Below are 16618 nucleotides of genomic sequence, written 5' to 3' on the forward strand. Positions count from 1 at the left end.
TGCTCTGGCTCTGGTGAATTCTCACCCTCCCGCGCTTCTGACTATACCAGGTGCTTGTATAAATAAATAAATAAATCTTAAAAAAAAAAAAATGGCCCTGGGATTACTGCCCAAGATTAGGGAGCTAACTTGTTGGAGGGTGACTGGTCCCCCAATAAGGACATAAAGGTTGGGACTTCCTAAAGTCCTCTGTACTGAGTTCACTTCCCCGGGGCATGCATCGAGCTAGCTTCTTGATAGCATTTGTGTGTTAAGTGGCCTCTTAAAATTTCGGACAGACTTCTAAGCAGGGTGAAGGAGAGCATGAGTCTAGGCTTTGTATGAAGTGGTAGTTCCTTGGGGGACCAAGATCAGGAGACAACTGAAGGGAGGGGGAGAGAGAGCTGGACTTTAGGCCCAGTGACACCTGAGAGGGCCTTGCGCCACCATTTCTAGTAGTATGCTCCAGGTGAGTTAATCAGTTGAATCTGAGACTCAGTTTCCCCATCTATACCGAAAAGGTCTCACTTCCTCAGCTTTCACACAGTTGTAAAGACTAGCAGACATACTTTCTGTTCAATCACTGGCGCCTAGTGAGCTACAGTCATTTGTCACTTAATGACATTTTGGTCAGCGGTGGACCGTAGAGACGAGGGTGGTCCAAAAAGGTGAGTCACATGTCCTGGGTTTGTGTAATTGCACCCTATGATGTTTGCATGGTGATGGAATGACATGTTTCTCAGAACAGATTATTTTTGTTATGTGATGCACAATTGTAATTATTGAGTACCTACTATGTGCCAATCACTGAGCTCAAGATTTTGCTGGGATTATCTCCTTGGAGTCACTCAACAAGCTTGGGGGTAAGAACCTTCCCCAACCCACAAGTCAGAAAACCAAGGTTTCTGTGCTAGAAAATGGCAGAATGAGTCTGATTTCAGGAACCTCGCCTTTGGCAGAAACACTCCTCTGCTTCCCACAAAATGGAACACGTTTCATCTCTTGCTTTTTCCTCTCTTAGGACTTGAGAAACACCCCTGCAAGAAAAGACCCAAGACCAACCTTCAAACGGGTGCTTTCCACAGACTATTTGGTCACAGGGTCCTGAGCATCGGAGCGGCAGTTCTTCTTCTAGAAAAACCAGAGTACATTTGGTGATGGATTAGAACATCTGGCATTAGTTCCTGACTTAGCATGCAAGAACACTTGAAAAGTAAGTACTTGCTACTGAAAGGAAAATACTCTTCAAGAGAAGTCCCTGAAACCTAAACAGTTGATGGTCCCAGCAGATACACTGACCCACCTTCAGAGTCCAGCTCCAGTGTGCCCCCTAATGCTCCCATGGCCCCCAACCTTCCTCTCAGAGTCAGGGACCAAGAGCTCAGCATCTAATAGCAACTGTTACACCCCTGTGTTTTGTCAAAACTCACTCAGACCAACATCCACTTTGACAAGCACAAGAGTCAAGACAGAAATTGGGGCACAGCTGCAAAGCTGAGTTAGACACAAAAGCTGCTGCTTCTAAATCTAGAAGACAAGCATGATTGATGTGCCACTGAGAGGCTCAAGACAGGGAATGCTCCTCCAGTTTTGGGGTTCAGAGCACAGTTTTAAATTCAAGCTAATTTTAAAGTTAATCTGAAGTTAAGTCAGAGCATTTAAAATAGGCCTTAGACAATCGCTAGCATTCAGGCTGATCTGGACGGAGTCACGGAGAAAAGACTGCGAGGCAGATGGTGAGGAGCAGAGCTGGACCTCAGTGGGGGTTTGCTTGGAGTGGATGATGGGGAACACCTGCAGATTTTTGTTTTATATCAAGGAGGAGAAATATGACCAAAACTGTAATGAATCAAGTAATGACTTGATCACTTAGAGAATAGCGTGCATGGAGGTTCAATATCAGCTCATCAGGTGTCTATTTGTTCCGTAAATTGCAAGAAGGACCTGAGCTAAGGACGTCACCCTGGGGACAGGAAGGGGAGGTAGAGGGCATATTAGTTCTTGGAGAAAAGAAACCATGTCAATTTGTTCAGTTTTCCTTCCTCTAGACCCAAAGCATTTGCTAAGTCCACAATGGCATGTGCTGAGTTCTAACAGTTGAGAGTCATTTCTGATAAATGGTGGGTTTTGTCTGGGTCTGGGGATGTAGGAACAACAGAATCACAATATACCAGTTTCAGTATATACAACATACTATAAATACACAATATACTGGTATAAATAATATATCAGTTTCAGTATAATCCAGAGGGCAGAGAACTTCAGAACCTTAACTTCTAAGACAAAAAAAAAAATCCTTTTTAAATGTAGTGACTGGTTTTAGGCCTGCTCAGTGGCTAAGAAAGTCTAAGTACTTTTTAATTATGACATGATTAAAAGAGGTAAACAAAAGTTTATAAAAGACTTTTTTAAAGTAGAATTTAGATTTCAACAGTAAATAGTTTGGGATGAGTTAAAGTCTCAATGTAAAAGTCCAATTCTGATTTTATAATAATTACCTGAACCATGATTATTCTCTAAATGAGTCTTCTGGAGAAAAAACTTAGTCTTGATGTTTCATTAAGAAATAAAATATACTAAGTTTGAATACTGACTTTGTGTAACACCAGAAATGTTCAGTATTTGAAAGGTTCTGGAAACTTCACCATGAACGGTACGTGAATGTTTCCAGAAACTTTATCACGAACGGTACCCAAATGGAAAGTTCCAGAATCTACCCAGCAGCCCATCACTCATTAAGATAGCGAAGGAAGAAAGCCCCACCCAGATCCCAGGGCCCTCCTGTGTCTGCAGTGGGTGCAGCTTTGTTGCTTACTCCTGGTGGGATTCTGGGCAAGTGTATAACCCTCATCCATAGTGTCCTCATCTACATAACGAGGACAATAACAAGGTCTTGTGTCTGAGGGCTGGTATGAGGAGTAAGTGAATTTTTTTTTTTTGTAAAGCAGTATGCCATGTAATGACGACTTTTGTGATCACTAACTAGATTCACACAATGGACTGTGTTGTTTTATTTTTTAAATCCTCACCATTCTTGAAATATCTATTCACCTTCGGAACCAACAGCAGTTGGATAGAATAACAAAAAGGTGACTTGTGTTATTGTTGTTATATGGTTTTAAAACTATTTTTAAACACTTTTGAAGCTGCAAAATGTCATTAATTATCTGCTGTGGTTTCTATAGTGTCCTAACATGTCAATTAGGTGTCCAATGTATTTGGATACCAATAAGCTTGGGTAAAAATACATTGGTGGAAAATTGGCCCAAAATAGGTTGGTAACCCTAATAAGCAGTTTATGTAGTCTGGGTGAGGTACATACTAGGTAATAAGTCTATTTTTACTTGACATCAGTACCAATTATCAAGGAAAGGTATATTCAAGCACAAATAAAACTTAGTGCTGATGCTGAATTTAGAAGTCAAGTTAATTTCAATAAAAACTGGATGTGGAAAAAATGAGTACCTGAAGCACAGGCATTCCAAGGCTTGTTGGTCCATGGAACAGCTCTGTCCCCAAACCCCAGGGTGTGGTGAGGATGAGGAGCAATTGCAGGAAATGAAAGTGCGCCTTGCACACCATGTCCAGCACATCACAGCCACGATGCTCACGTCAGACCTCTCCTCAGTGAGGCCTTTCTGTGTGTTTGCCCAGTTGGACAGCCTAAATGCTTAGTGAAGTTGCTTCAGAGCTACACTTCTGCATCTGTGTTATTTGCACAAGAAACAGTGATTTGGATGCAGATGGTCTTGAGGTGGGGGCGATGGTAGTAATTCATGTGAGAGGTGTCACAAGCCTGGATAATGATAGGGATGAAGAGGATTGGCCAGAACTCAGGAGCTATTAGGGAAAGTCATGTCTAGAACTTGGAGGTAAGTTAGATAAGAGATGGAGGAGAGAGAGGAAGAGACAAAGAGGGTTCTCTGTGGCCGGTTTAGGCTGTTGGTGGATTCTGTTCTGGGAGGATAGTTGAGGATGAGGGAAAGAGTGGGAAGATTTCAGTCGAGCACTGAGAAGATCCAATGCATGGTGAGTATATAGCTCTGAAGCTGAGGAAAGAAATCTGTGCTGAAGGGACAGATGAAAGGGTTGGCATATAAATGGTAATTAAGGTGAAGAGAGCAGGCAAGGATTTTATTGAAGAAGTAATTGCAGAGTGTGGACTCAATTATACTCAACAAATTTTTCAATCATTTAGAGTGGGAACCAAGCTGAGTATTAAAGATTTTTGGTGCCCAAAGAGACGAAAGCAGGTTAGCACAGTTATTAGAGTTCTGAATTCTGTTTTAATGCAAACATATTTATCCTGAATATACATTAGCCTATATTCTCCAAAACTTGATATGTTTATGTACCCTGGAATGTATGTGTATGTGCACTCACACACATGCACATGGAACAGTGAGGTAATTCATTTTAGAACATGATGATTTAATAATAGGCATAATAAATAGTTGTGCCAAAACTAATACTCTACTAAACAATATATTGATAATTAGCATAATTTTAATTGAACTGCCATTGGTTTACATTACATCATGTTAGTATTTGGTAGCATAGAATTTCCCCACTCAGGTGTAGTCACTGTAGCTCACCTACACCAAAGCACCCATAGTTCTCCACCATGGCCCACTGCGTGCTCTCCCTACCCTCTTCTCACCCTGTACCCTCACCCTTGGAATACCTCAGATCTATCAGCTTTCAAAGGTTGGTTTTAAAGCCTATCTTTGTCTGACCCTTTGTTTGGTTTCTCTACAGTCCACATATAAGTGACACCATCTGGTGTTTATCCTCCTCCTTCTAGCATAATCCCTTCCAGCTCTATTCATGGTGCTGCAACTGGCATGAGTTTATCTTCTTTGATGACTGAGTAGTATTCCATTGTGACCGACCACACTTCTTGATCCAGTCATCTGTTTAAGGGAATGTAGTTTGTTTCCATGTCTTGGCTATTGTAAAGAGGGCAAACATTTATTTTAAGAAACACAAACTGCTCAACAAACACATTTTAAGCAGTTTAACACCACCACATAATTAGGCATAGCAATCTGATTATCAAAAGACTGAGACCATCTAGAAATGAAGAGGACAAACATCAAGCTTTGTTTACCTGTGCTTTGAGCCTAGAGTGGAGCTTGTGGTCTGACAACCAAGGGTGCTTGAGAGCTTCACTTGCACTTACTCTCCAACTAACAGGAAAGTCAGAAAGTTATTAGTAAGGACACAACAAATGAGGCCTTCGTCCTTCATCCAACCTCAACTCTGACCACTGTCTTTGGTATACCAGATGACTGAATGTCAAGAACACAGACAATTTTACCTCCCCTTGGATTGTGTCACCAATGATTGTGTAGAAATCAGGATAACCACACGGGTGAGCCAAGCAAAATTGTTAACTATTCTTAATAAGTAACTATTCTTAATATGTCAAATCTTCATTAATTAAATTTCTGTCAGACTGTTAAATAATAAATGTATATTTATAATTGTAAGAACACAATGTTACAATATTTTTATAGTGGCAAAAGCAATTAAGGTATTAAGACTTAAGAAAAATATGTATTCCTAACTTTTGAATTCAGTTTTGAAGAGTTAAATAAATCAGGAAATAGGTGGAGACTTAATATAACTATTTTTTTAAGATTTACTCATTTATACAAGAACTGGGGTATAGGCCAGATGCACGGGAGGGTGAGAGGATTCACAGAGACAGAGCGGGGAACAGAACAGGCAGACTGATGAAATACACTGCTGAGGGGAGCAGCAGGCAAGACAGGAGAGGTCTGCTGCACCATGTGGGTTTCTCCGCATCCAGCCAGGATTGAACCCACACTGCAGAGGCCGCAGACAGCTTCACAGTGCAGCGCTCAACTGCCTGCGTCACCAGGGAGGCCCTTAATATGACTATTGAGAGAGAATATATGATACCTTTATAAAGAAACTATCTCCTTTTCACCCAACAAAGCTCTATGCAATTTTTTTAAATGAAGAAAAAGAAAAAAGGTCATATTATATTCCAATACTATGATCTGTAAACTTATTTTGTGTATTAAGTTTCATCATATCAAACCAAATGACCTTTCAAACTAAAAACTATAAGCTAATGAAACTACATCAGGAAGGTTCAGTTTGTAGGAATGCTTTGATAAAACTGCTTCACCTAATATTCATGAGTTAGACTTGAAGGGGAGACAAGCCTTTACCTTAGTCAATAATAAAAGACACAACTGCTTAAAAAATCACAATTATAAGGACCCTATATAGGCAGATATAATTAAATAAAAACAAGAAAACTCTTGACTTCCACCAACCTCAGTTGGGAGTGTTATTTTTTTCTTGGTTGTTCTGAATATCATGACTTTTCAGTATTAGACCTCCCTAGAAGTATCCCAATAGCTGACAGAGCTGAAAAAGTATTCCTATGTGCCAATGTCAAACTTTTCAGATCTATCAAAAGTTGACAACATCGTACTACTAATTAAATTTTTAATACAATTTCAAGTTTATTTTTGGACCCCAGAAATTTATTCTGTGGTAGTGGTATTTGACTCTGGTCTTTGTTCATCCAAGAGTCAATTTGTCTACCTCCTGCCCAGTGTGTACTGGTTGCTGCTAAGGTGAGGGAGTGGGTGGGCAGTCCCACTCTCTGGCCCTGAATCTGCCCAGAGCTGCTATATCACCATTTCCCTGCTCTCAGCCTCGATTTTCTCATCAGCAAAATGCTACTTGATAACATCCATACCCCGCAGGACTTGCAGAAAGATTAAATCAGTTAATACTTAAAAGTACATCTGTAGGGGCCTCCCTGGTGGTGCAGGGGTTAAAGACAGTACTATCAAGCTATTGCCAGCCACTGCAACACAAGTTCGATCCTCAGCCAGACAGAAAGCAACACACATGGCACAGCAGATCTCTCCTGCCTCCCCTCAGCAGTGTATTTAAGTAGATCAGCCTGTTCTGCTCCCTGCACTGTCTCTGGTGAATCCTTTCACCCCCCGCACCTCTGGCTTACACACCAGTTCTTGTATGCATAAATAAATAAATCTTAAAAAACAGTCCACTGTAAAAAAGTTCTCACTAAGCATGGATTTCTCATTCATCAAGGATTTTGATAGAGTTGATATTTCCTTCTTCTTTTACGGGGATTGTCTAAATTTGCATCAGTGTAAATCTATGGCCACATGGGTGGAGAAGAGCAGAATGAACATCTAGTTATTAGTTCTGTGTAGGGCAAGCCCATTAGGTTGAACACGATATAGCCAATCACATCAAGGGAGTAAAACTGTAGGTATATAGGGAAGAATCCCTGTGGGAAGCCAGCCACAGGAAGGGAGTCCACTACTGATGGCTTTTTCTACCTGTGACTGCCTGACCCACAGTCACATGCAATAATAATGTCATCAGCTATTATTAATAGTAATAATAATAGCATCATCAGCTGCTGAGCCTTTCCAATAAAGCTAAAACCAATGTCAGCTCTCCTAATGCCTCTTCTGATCCTAACACCTGCAGCCTGGCTTCAGTCCTCTTCTACCCGCTAGGCCATGTCTATCACTCCATCTTTGCATTATCCACATTGTATTATGTCTTTTAAAAAAATAATCAAGTCTTCCATGAGATCCTGAGTTACCTAGAGGCAGGTACTAGCCTTTCTGTATCTGTTTTCAATAGCCCAGAAACATCTCCTGGAGGACTGTAGGTAATCAGTTAAGTGCTACAGTGAGAAGACTTCCTGTAAGCCAGACTCTTTGCCCTTGTCATACCCTCCTCCCCCCCTCACATTGCACCCTCCTATCTGCTGGTCTGTGGCCATGTTTATTAATTAATAATTCAACACCACAAAGATAATAAAAACAATAAGGCAAGTATTACTGGCCCTTTTGGCCCTGAAATACATTATTATAAGTTTTAGATATAAAACCATCTGAAGCAATGCATTTGGCTAGTTAATCACAATGTCTTCTCCTCCCCACCCCATAATTCCAAGCTGTAAACCCCTGTAGTTCAAAACCACTTCATCCACTGAATTTTCAGTGTATAGGGTTTTAGCATGACAGAAAAGAGAAGGTCGTGTGATATAGAACAGAAAAGAGCATGGGTCTAGTGGAAGGACAAGTTGAGTTTGATAATCAGTTCTACCACATCCCAGCCAGATGATAGTGGACAAACTGCTTAGTCTCATCCATAAACTAGTAATGGTGGCTTCCACCACGTGGAGTTAGGCAGAGGGTTAAAATATCATGCCTTCATCACACATGGCATTGCCTGGTCCTTACAGATTCTCAAATGAAGTGATGATTAAGTGTGCAGCTACACATAGCCATGTGTGCTTGTAGATGCAAAAGGGATCATGGAAACTTATCTAAAACCCTTCATTTTGAGGGTGATTCCACCGTGACCCAGGAGGAGCCCCCAGTTGCTGGAGCCTTATTGTAAAAGGCAGAAGGAAGGAAGTTTTCACAACCCTTGTAAGCTTCATGAGCAAAGCAGTCCTAGATCTCAGTAAACGGGGTCAAGAGTGGCAAGCTCATTTTATCTGCAACTCTGCCTGGGTGTGGTAGCTGTCACAGGGAATTCAGTAGTTATTTGGCATGCATCCTGATAAACTGGGGCAGTGGGTACTGCTTCCTGATCACCCCTACCACATCCAGAGCATGAAATGAACTTGGGTTACCTCTTCTCCTTAATCAGAAGCTTGGAGATGAACTCCCTGCCCTCATCTGAGAGGTCCTGAAACTCCTCCTCCTCCAAGTCCCACCTGCAGGCGAGGATGTTGTTCAGGGTCTCGACATCAGTGTCACCCAGGAAGGGAGACAGACCGCTAAGCCTACAGCACATGGGATCCAGAGTGAGTACTTTGCAATACATGGGCTGCTCTTTTGATTCTGTCATTTAAAACTGAAATAAGCAAGTAACTTGATCATACAGCATGATTTTATGATATGTTTTTGCAATCATGAAAATGCTCACCTCTCCCACCCCAACTCCTCATAAAACAATGGCAGCAATGACGGCAGCAGCTATACTCCAATCCTTGCCAAGTGCCGTCATGTACTCAGATGACAGACACCAGGAGTGTCACCTTGAGGGGGAAGGCTACCAGGAGTCTTTAGGAGATCAGGACACAAAGGTTTTTTACATTATTTTAAGGGCACTAGGTGGTGTCCTGGTTGTTGATTCATGAAGTAGGCATATATTTGCTTTCTCAGGTGATGGGCTGGGAAGGAGTGTGCCCTTTTCCCCCACAGAATACAATAGCGCCTAGTACGTAACTGGAGATGATGTGGGGTTCTTTATTTTTAGCAGACCTAAATCAGGGTTTTTATTCAAAATAGCAAAAACTCATTTGATGTGCATGAGACTTGGAAACAAATTCAGAGGCTGGATATCTGCTTACAGCATGTAGGTGATGACCCCCACACTCCACATGTCAGTGGGAAAGGAAACAAAATCGTAGTTCACAACTTCAGGGGCAAGAAATTCTGGGGTGCCAAAGTTCACCTTCAGCTTGTCTCTGGGTTTGTATCTGAAATTTAAGAGACAAAGGAGAGAAAGTGCCAATTAAAAATGGAAATTGAGCAGCTACAGCCTATCAGACAAGATAACTTCAGCATACAGCAATTTTAAAATATATAGACTTTAAGAGATAGTGACAAACACTCATATAGAAGTTCCAGGTGCTTTTTCAGGCTAATTAGAACACTTACAGAATAAGACAAAAGGAAAACTGGTACAGTACTTGACATTATTAGATGGCTTGAATGAGACTGAATGAATGAATGAACCAAATGCAGTAATTTACAACATCCATTTTGTAATTACTGTCACTATGCAGAAGCTCATGCAAATTCTATGTTCATAAATTCTATGTTCACAAATGTTTCAGAACCCTTCGTGATTTTGTTTACGTTATTCCTTTTTGAAAAATAAATCTACTCTTTGTAGGTAGAACCAATATAAATGACTCAGATAAACTCTGCAAAGTCTAAATTATGGCTCTGAATTTAATAACCACTCTATTACACTTTCAATTTCTTGTATTTTTTCACATGTGCACTGTAGAAACTTCTAAATGTTCTAATCCCCAAGTCAGCAAGGTAAGGCTGGACATAATTCTTACAAAGTGAATTCTAAATGAGAGTATGGAACCAAGGGGTATATCAGATTTATCTTTGCAAAGCAAAGCCCACCATCATGCTCCTTAACTTCATTCACACGCTAGTTCCAAGTAGACATACCTCCTGGCCAATCCAAAATCAATAATTTTTATTTGCTTAGCATCCCGATTCACACACAGGATATTCTCAGGCTGCCAGGAGAAAGAGACACATTAGCAATGAAAACAACCATCATTCACTCAAATTGTCCTTGAGCCACAACTAAAAATACAGCGATGCTCAGGAAAAACATATCAGACCTTTTACTCTAGGACTGGCTTGTCTGTGGGGGTATTTTCTCCTTTAATTATGTGGTGGATGAGGTTGTGGGTGCCCGCCAAGCCGGCATTACCCTGCCTGTCCGTCTCCTGCCTCTGCAGTTTATATATGAGTTCAGGCAGAGGCCTCCTGGAGGAAAGAAGTAAAAGGAGGCTGCTTTCCTCCTCTTCCAGATGAACTGGTGGAAGCCGGCTCACACTTGACATCTGCCCCCCTAAAATTATTAAGTATGAATTTCCCCCTCTTGCAGGAGTATTTTCCCAAGGATTTATGAGTTCCAAGAGAAATGGCCTGATTCTCTTAAACAGTCTCACTGACTATGCAATATAATGTGACTACTTCTAACCCCCAGATTGTCCCTCTGCCCTGCCCCTCTGGGATAGTCACACTCGAAGGGAGGTTCCCCCAGTTCATTCTTCATTCTCGGCCATACCCAAGTTTTGCTGAGTTCGGTCTCAACGCCTAAACTCCTTGACGAGGTGTTCCCCTGGAGTTGGCTTCACCCAGCCCATCTGACAGCCTTGGCAGGAAGGGGAGAGACGCAGACAGTAGCCCTGTGACCCAGTTTTTACAGAACGTCTTACAAGAGTGCCTCCACTTATTAAGACAGAAAAACTGAGGTCTGGGAACAATAAGGGATTTTATTTAAAGTCAAGGTCATCCATAAAAAAGAAATAAAGTTGTCCAAAAATTGCCCGGGACTCTCAAACTCTATTCCCAGCTCTGCCCTAAATGCTGGGGATGTTAGCTCAGTCACCGAACCCCCGTTTCTCATCTCTAGGTGGGATTCTGAGGGCCCCTCTCCTACCTGTCTGGGAGAAGAGGAAGTTCAGATGAGACCAGAACTCAGAAACACTTATGAAATGACATAGTGTCTCCCAATCAATATTTAATAGTCCGTTCGGTTGCATATAATGACTCTGAAAGCCCTTTTCTGAAATATTTCTAAAACAGATGTCTATAACTAAAGGCTATTTATAGAGAAGAGGGTGATATATAAAAACATTTGGTTTCATACTTAAATAACTGATCAATCACGTATAAAGCTGCTCGATTGTCAAAGATGACTAGGACGTGAAAATTTGTTTGCAGAAAGTGAAAAAACAGTTTGGAGGACCCTTCAAAAGTGAATTTTCCTTCTGATTGTGAAATTGAAGTATATTCTTTGCATAAGACGTGCAAACCAGAAAATAGAAAGGAGGCCATTTTTAAGTCACGCATAATCTCCTCCAAAAGTGACAAGCACCCCTAATATTGCTGACTCTTCTCCTCCCAAGGAGCTTTCTGAAGGGGATGACTTGGCCTTAATGGCCCATCCAGCTGCTGCTATTATTATTATCTCTACGTAACAGTCATAACTAAAACGGCTATTGCAAGTCCTCCATCAATGTCAAGAAGCCACAGGTGGAGCTATTTGACTTACGACCAGCCAGGTTCAGTTGCCAATCGAGTCCCTCTAGGGATATCTGCAGAGAATCCACACTCCGTGAAAATGCTCCACAAAAATAGGCATCTTCAAATTCGGCTCATAACCAAGGGCTTTGCTAATGACGACTAACCTTTCATGTGCCATTCTACATGCCACACCCCCGGCCCCGTGAATGGGCCAGCCAATGTGCATGAATCAAGGCACTCAGAGAAGCCAAGTTATTGGAAAAGAGGCCCATGGAAAACTATTTAAGGAAGTTAAATTTATTTCGCTGTGCAATCCCTGGTGACTTGCCATCTATGGTATATGATGTCAGATATATATTTCATCACTCTGGTAAGCTACACAAACAGGAACATGAGAAGGTGGGAGAGGCACACAAGATGATACATTTTAGGATGCTGAGCTTCAATATTAGAGCAGGTCAGCTATTGGACCTGGGTCTTTCATTGGTTCTAAGTACATACAGTCCAAATCTAGAGACTCATAATCGGAGAGAGATCAAAATCAAAGGGCCGTTAAATAGAAGAAGAGCAGGCAAGTTTGGCTCTCCCCTGCTCACAGAGGCATCTGCCATCTCCTGTGTGGTACCCTTCTCTGCTCCTGAGCATCTTGGCAACTTCCTTCTGAGTGCCCTCTATCCCACTCTGCAATAGGGTTCTCCTCGGTATGCTAGTATATCCACAGAGAAACAAATCCCTAAAGTCTAGAGCTTTCTGCAAGATTTCAGGGGAGGAGAGTGCTGGGGATTCATAGAGAGCTGGAAAGCTGGGCTGCTGTAAAGGAACTGGGTTACCTAAAATCCTCACATCTGCTTATATTAATATAAGGGAAACAGCAAGGATACCATGGTGGATGCTGTGGTGGTGGTGGTGGTGGTGGTAGTGGTGGTGATGGTGGTGATAGTGGTTGATGGTGGCAGTGGTGATATTGGTAGTGATGGTGGTGGTGACAGTGATGGGTGGTGATGGTGGTGATAGTGATGGGTTTTAATTCTAAACTTTTAGGGAGACCATCTCCCATGTGAATTCTTTCAACACACACAAGTTACTATCTGAATCACAGTCTTTCTAAAGATGCAAATATTAGGGGAAGTTGGGAATGGCAAGATGGTTTTTATTAAATTCTGAACTTGTAACTAGTGACAGTATAAATTTCTTGAGCTGGTGTATAGTATCCAACAGGACCCACTGATCCACATGAGGCAGGGACTTGGGGAGGGCTTACATTTCACATGATACAAACACACTCTACCTTCAGGTCCAAATGGAGGATGTACATCTGATGCATGTGTCTTATGCCCTCACAAATCTGTTTAATGAACAGAATAGTATCTAACTCGGTCAGATTGTAGTTGTCATCAATGATGCGGTCGAACAGCTCCCCTCCGTCCACACTGCAGAGGGAAGAGGGGTGAAGTCCTGAGTCATGGTTCGATATGGACATGTGTTTGCCATCCAGCTTGGTACTGAGACTCCAGTAACTCTTCCACAATCTGTGTGTCCCCTGTGTTTCTCTGCCTTCTTTGCTGAATCAGCTAGCTGAGGCCCTATTTTCGCTACCTCAATGTCATATGTCCACATACAAATGGAAAGACTCAAAGTCTCTCTCTCAAAGTTCCCACCCTAGAGGGAGTCACATCTGCCATCTTCTAACGTATGGGGAGAGCAAGAGAACACAGGGAGGGGAATTCCAAACACCGAGTGAAGATTAGGTAGGGTCTCCTCATGCTAATTGCAGTGATAAAGTGCTTCTGTGTGCTAGATATTTTACTATCTTAAATTCCTTATTGCGCAATGATAAACAAAACCCAATGTGTAGTGGAAAAAAATGAACTGAATCACCATGCCAATTCAGTGTAGTTAATAATAACATGCCAATTCGGTGTTATTACTCGTTCTTACCAAACACTTATTTAGTAAAGGTGATTTTAAATAGAAGTTTCTTAGCCCTAATCATGCAGTTTAACATGAACTTTGTATTAGCAATCAGGCTGAAAGTGAAATGTAGCTGAAAAATCACTTCCCCAGTTAGAAACAAGTTTGTAATGATTTTCCTTCAGGTTAACCACAGTAACACCGTTTCCAACGGTGTAATTTCCATGTGAACGCTAGATCTTTCTTGCCATTCTAGTTCTCATACCTTACCGTTCTAGCTTATAGCTTTCTATTCTAGTTTGTAACTTGCCATTCTAGTTCTTACTAATAACATCACAAATAGAGATGTCTATTCCTAGGTAAGTTCCTTTCTGAAACTGATGTGATCATCGAATCAACTCAATGCAAAATCAGTTGAGCACCATGCGTGGATCTACCACTTCTGAGACAGGACCTGGGTTATGGGTGCTTGGGTGCTCTGGACCTGTGCGCATGGCTTGGCAGGGAGGGAGGGGGCAGGGGGACACTTACTACTCCATCACCAGGACGACGTCGTTCCTAGACTCGAAGGCATCGTAGAGTTGAATGAGGTTCACGTGGTCCAGCTGATTCATGATGTTGATCTCGTTCTTCACCTCCTCCTGAGAGGTAAAGATGCGTTAGTGTAGGGAACGCTGGCTGCCAGGGGAGCTCCACATCCCAACTGTTACCTTTTCCTTCTTGTTTCTGGTCTTGATGATCTTGGCCGCCAGCTTCAGCCCGGTTGCTTTCTCTTCACATTTGTGAACCTGGCCAAAGCGCCCCCTGCCGAGGAAGAGGAGGCAGTGCAGCTGAGGCTCTGTCCCTCCCCAACCGGGGCTGGGCTTCAGCCACCGCCATGCGGACATGCCAGACCCAGGGCACGTCTCTTTTTGAACTTGAATAAGCAAATCTATTCGTGCATCTGCACTGAACTTCTAGCACAGTGTTTGTCAAGGTGTGCTGTGTGGGTTACAGGTGTCAGCTTCACGGCGGGGGAGGGGTGGGGGTGTTGTTCTTGGGAATACATGTTTCCTACATTTAGGGAGGCAGGAATCCAGTGTGAGGCCCCAGAATCTGCTTTTTAACAACATTCTTTGGGTGATTCATACGTATCCTAATATTTGAGCCCCTCTGTTATACAGAAAAAAATAGAACCTTTCTGAAAATATGTAAGTTAGGCTTTATAGACAGGTGAACAATACAGACTGTGGGTGGGTGAGGCCCATCAAATTAATTTTGGAAACTCATGTAAATAAATAAATAGAAATATTGCATAGAGAAGCCCATAATCAAAAATCCAAATTATACCGTCACTGATGAGATAGATATTTGACAGTTTGGCTTGCATAGAAAGACACTTCGATAGATGTTGCTGGGCAGCTTCTTATATGTGTAATTTCATGTATGAGCAATTTTCAAGTTTGACTTTCTGGCTTTGATTCGTAATTTAGTCGAATAGATGGAATATAGATGCCATGATAACACAGCAGCACTGGAAGTTGAAGACCCTCTGCATCCTGGAAGCCCGCAGAGGTGAGGTCCATGGTGTCCACCTGTCGCCTTGCAGGTGGCAGTGTTGGGAGTGATGTGGGGTGGAGGAAAGACAACTCAAAATCCAAGCAGAGAGAGACCTAGAGGGGCCTGCCCCTCTGGAGATGCAGTGCCTATGTCCTGGGCCAGTCTCGCATTCACTGGGAATCAGATTTAGGGAAGGTGGCCAAGTAGGGGAGGAACGTGCATGGTGGGGATGCGGATTGAGGATGCATAACTACCTGGCACAAGCTAGGGGGTAGTGAATAGGGGCTGTTGCCTGGGGGGGGGGGGGCTCCATTGTTGCTGTTGATCAAAACATCCTATCTCTAGTTCCTGTTCTCACTTAACTTTCTGTCAAGGTGTTTAGCTGGTTAGGCTAATCTGGCCATAATGTCTGTCTGCTGTTTTCAACAGATAACTGTTTTTTCCAGTTTGTTCCTCAGGACAAGACTTCTGTCCTGGTGAGAGGCCCCCCTGGCTGACTCTACATTTTAGCTTGACCAGCAGGAACTTGGGGCACCAAGACAATATCCCAAGAACAAGGGGGGCTGCAAAATCCACATCCACTAAGAGGCATAAAATGGTGCCGCCACCACATCACGCCTAGATTTTTATAGGGTAGGGGAAGGGGTCACCCCAGGGCCCCCAAACCTGCCCGTTCTAAATGGGTTCTACTATCTGCCGCATCAAGACAAAACATGTTCTAGTGCATAAGACCGTCAGTAGAAAATAACTTTAATACTAGTAGGCTGAGAAATAAGCACAGCTTCCTCTTCACATGTCTCCGCTCCATGTGCCTCCTCCAGGTCTCCTTCTGGCTCTCCATCCTGCTTCCTTCCTTCCTCAGTCTCCTCTGCAGCTGCTTCTCCCTCTGCTCAGCTCCACCCTCCCTTGGGTGGGGCAGGGACTCTGGAACCTCCCCTTTCCCTGGGGATGACCCTGTTATGATTTCAGCCACATCCCTATGCAGAAGTAGATGGGTCTTGGAGAATGACATTGCTGTCCACAGAGCCAGTGGAGACTTCAGTTCCAGCCAGTGCTCCAGATCTTGTCTCTACTGAAGCATATGAGCCTCAGCCAAGACCCTCACAGGAGGCCACTGATTAAGAAAATGCCTTTTTTTCTTAATTACCAATGGCTCAAGAACTGCCTGTCCAGCACTGGTGCTATGTCCCTTTTTGACCTCAGGCCATCCTTGCTGTCTCCTGGCGTGGTTTATTCTGCGAGGAGCTGAGTGTGCAGGCCACTCACTCACAGGATTCCCACTACTCCACCCTCTTGAATGCCTCAAGCTGACTAGACCTGGAAGCAGGGATACTCTACCTGGGAGCCAGCGTGGTTGC

At 42.8% G+C, this 16618-nt stretch overlaps 1 protein-coding gene across 1 annotated transcript in view; it reads right to left on the minus strand.

Moving 5' to 3' along the window:
- Positions 1–1065: 1065 nt before the first annotated feature.
- The window catches only part of MYLK4 (myosin light chain kinase family member 4), a gene marked incomplete at both ends in the record, with an annotated part of 93209 nt that continues 77656 nt past the window's right edge, over positions 1066–16618 (minus strand). The window contains 8 exons of the mRNA XM_084259612.1: positions 1066–1110; positions 5090–5168; positions 8654–8806; positions 9377–9505; positions 10218–10288; positions 13099–13240; positions 14253–14362; positions 14432–14525. Of these exons, the coding sequence (XP_084115738.1) occupies positions 1066–1110; positions 5090–5168; positions 8654–8806; positions 9377–9505; positions 10218–10288; positions 13099–13240; positions 14253–14362; positions 14432–14525 (823 nt within the window). The remainder of the gene's footprint in view (positions 1111–5089; positions 5169–8653; positions 8807–9376; positions 9506–10217; positions 10289–13098; positions 13241–14252; positions 14363–14431; positions 14526–16618) is intronic.

Source organism: Talpa europaea (assembly GCF_964194135.1).
Source record: "Talpa europaea genome assembly, chromosome: 2".
Classification (NCBI taxonomy): domain Eukaryota; kingdom Metazoa; phylum Chordata; class Mammalia; order Eulipotyphla; family Talpidae; genus Talpa; species Talpa europaea.